General features: G+C 39.5%; 1 protein-coding gene across 1 annotated transcript; it reads right to left on the bottom strand.

The window, feature by feature from the left end:
* Window positions 1-378: 378 nt before the first annotated feature.
* On the bottom strand, window positions 379-2604 carry LOC104968238 (DNA (cytosine-5)-methyltransferase 3B-like; the record flags this gene model as incomplete). Its single annotated transcript, XM_010797815.1, has 4 exons — window positions 379-508; window positions 1544-1651; window positions 2249-2398; window positions 2536-2604. Coding segments are annotated over 4 exons (457 nt in total), but the record flags the coding sequence as incomplete, so codon positions are not given.
* Between the last annotated feature and the right edge of the window lie 184 nt (window positions 2605-2788).

Here is a 2788-nt window from a genome sequence, read left to right on the forward strand (position 1 = left end):
ATGTCTATGGTGTGCTTTGCTCAAAATACCAAACAGATCAGGCATTTTACTGATTTGAAGTTGGCGTGACGTTGAAGTCATGCTGCTGGACTCGGCTGTAGCTCCTTTATAGCATAACGTTAGCATTTAGCTTCTGGAGATTAGATTTATGATTAGAACATTATAAAAGTAGGGTAGACATGTGGAGATTATCCGGCTGAACAGAACGTGCATTTATCAAACAGGTTCGTTTTCCACAGATCTTATTTTCAGCTATTTTCCTAAATCCTCTGGAGAAATCCTGTTGCTTTTGTCGAACCCATGAGCAGTTTAATTCCGGGTCGGCCTACAAAAATACGTCATCCCTGCATCCCTAAATGTTGATAACAGCGCTCATACCAGGAGGCAGGAATCCCTCAGGGCCGGAGGGCAGGAAACCCTCAGAGGCCCAGTCCAGCATCAGCTTCAGCTCCTTCTCTTTGGTTCCTCCTTTTCCAGAGAAAGACTTCCCACAGCGCTCACCAGCCAGCTGCACAACACAAACATTATCTGAGTCAACACAACATTATCTGAGTCAACACAACACAGGTAGGTCGATTCAAACAGGAGAATAGTCAGAAAAAGCAGAAGGCATTGGTTACAGGTTAAGTAACAGATAAGAGTTACCAAGGGGAAGCGTACAAAGTAGTAATGACAATTGGTTAAACATATCTGATTTAGTACATTGCAAGCCCTCAGACGCTGTTTCTTGCAAACACTACAGGTGAATAGGGTAATTTTTTTAACTTAAAGATATCAGCGAGGCATTTCTCCAGTTAATTACTTACATTAAGGCAATTGTTTTTTGTATTACAAGTTTTCTGAAATAGCATGTTTGAATATGCAAATGAGCCATGCACTCATTAAATATGCGCATATTTTAATACATTTCAGGAACACAAATCTGAACATTGGATGAAACCAGGTTCGAAATTCTTGTTTCATTTTGTAGTCATATTAGAAGCTAACATTTTTACTGAAGGGATTTTGGATATCTCTTATTATCACTCCGTAAATCAGAAAATACTGTCAACAGCCCTAAAATATCAATTTTCGCCATGTTTTTAGGTATAAAATGTTATACAATTCCGGCTATGAATGATATATGAACAAACCCTACTGTCAAAACCTTCAGAATATTGATAGGAATATAACTGGAAGGTTTGGTGTATGTAAGGGCAACTGAAGTGGACATTTTGCTTACTTTTGATGAACCTGGGAGAAATCTACAGACGCAAATAGACAGACTAGTCAAATAAACACCTAAATGTGTATTTTGTAGATTTTCCCCCCAAAAGCCAGAAAGAAAACATGTTATGGAATCAAAATAGCGCGAAATCTCAAAATTGACCAGTGCATGAAAAACGAGGTTTTTGCCTGCCGTGTCTCGCCTTAAAAAAACAGCCGCAGTAAAAAGAGAACATTTACAGATATCCAAATCAATCTTGAGTAACAGGATGTGAGAGAAACAGATCATTCGACCCACTGTAAAGATTACAGCGACAGATATCATGTGGGGTCTTACCTCGATGATCTGGTAAATGGCTTCCTTGTAGACGGGCAGGCTGGCGTAGGAGTTTTTGCAGAAGCACTTATTGAAGGCACTGAAGACCATGAGACCCTCCGTGTAGCTCTGCAACAGGAAGCAAAGATGATGTGAAAACGCAATTCAACACATGTGGAGTTTTTCTTCACAAAGTGTTCAATCAATCAAATGTAACTCTGTGAGACATAGATAACATAAGACTTTATTTATCCTGAAGGAAATTGGTGTCCCAGAGTTATTAAGATACAATAAACACAGTATGGACATATTTTGTATGGACATGCTTTTATTTTGAAGGAGATTTAGAAATGTTGACAGGAAGTTGTTGTTGCTATGGAAACAACATAACGGAGATTAATGGAGAAAAAGTAATATCTACATATAAAGATGGAGAAAGTAAACGATAACGTTTATGGTTAAGTGTTAGCACCCCCCGAAGAGGCGCAAGCTCTTACGTTGATATTGGAGATTTCAATAAATAAAAACTAAAAAATAAAAACGAATATCCGAATAACGAAATTGAAACCCGGCGAATAGTACTCCAACGAACGAATATTCGAATATTCGGGTACAGCCCTACTACTTTTAAACACGAGTATCTGTACTTCTACTTCAGTGAAGGATGTGTGTACTTCTGCCATCTCGGCTCGTAGGTTTCAAAACCAAGAAAAGCGTTCTTCTTACCTCTGAGAACATCCCGTCTCCGAACCACTCGACCCTCCTCATCCCGGGAGGAGAGGTTTTACTTTTCCAGGGGGTCACCATCCCGGGCCACCAGGAGAAACCCTTCACTTTCCCCCAGATCAACTCCCCGCGCAGGAACCCCTTCCCATCCTGCAGGGACACAGTAACACAGTTAGTGTTGGGAAAGGGTAACATGATAACAAAGGTATCCCAACTGTAGCTCAAGCAAGGGAACAGTTTTCCTTCTAAATGTAATTTAAAAGACATGATTCGGTTTGATTCTTTACCGTGTAGACGTGTTTCCGGCGATTTCTTGGAGTGGGTTTACTGATCGGAGATGATTCTTCTGTCTGAGACTTTAAAAGATTAAAATAAGTGTCAAACATTTCAGTCAAACATTTTTAAAAAGTAGTTTAGGTGAGGAGGTTCTGCGTACTTACAAAATAAAAGCCATAACTGATGTTAGTTAGTTAGAAAATGCACCACAAATCATTGTGTTTGATATTACACTTCAGGTGTCATGGGGGAGAGAATTAGTTA

This window comes from Notothenia coriiceps, unplaced genomic scaffold (assembly GCF_000735185.1).
Source record: "Notothenia coriiceps isolate Sejong01 unplaced genomic scaffold, NC01 NC01_scaffold00038453, whole genome shotgun sequence".
In the NCBI taxonomy this organism is placed as follows: Eukaryota; Metazoa; Chordata; class Actinopteri; order Perciformes; family Nototheniidae; genus Notothenia; species Notothenia coriiceps.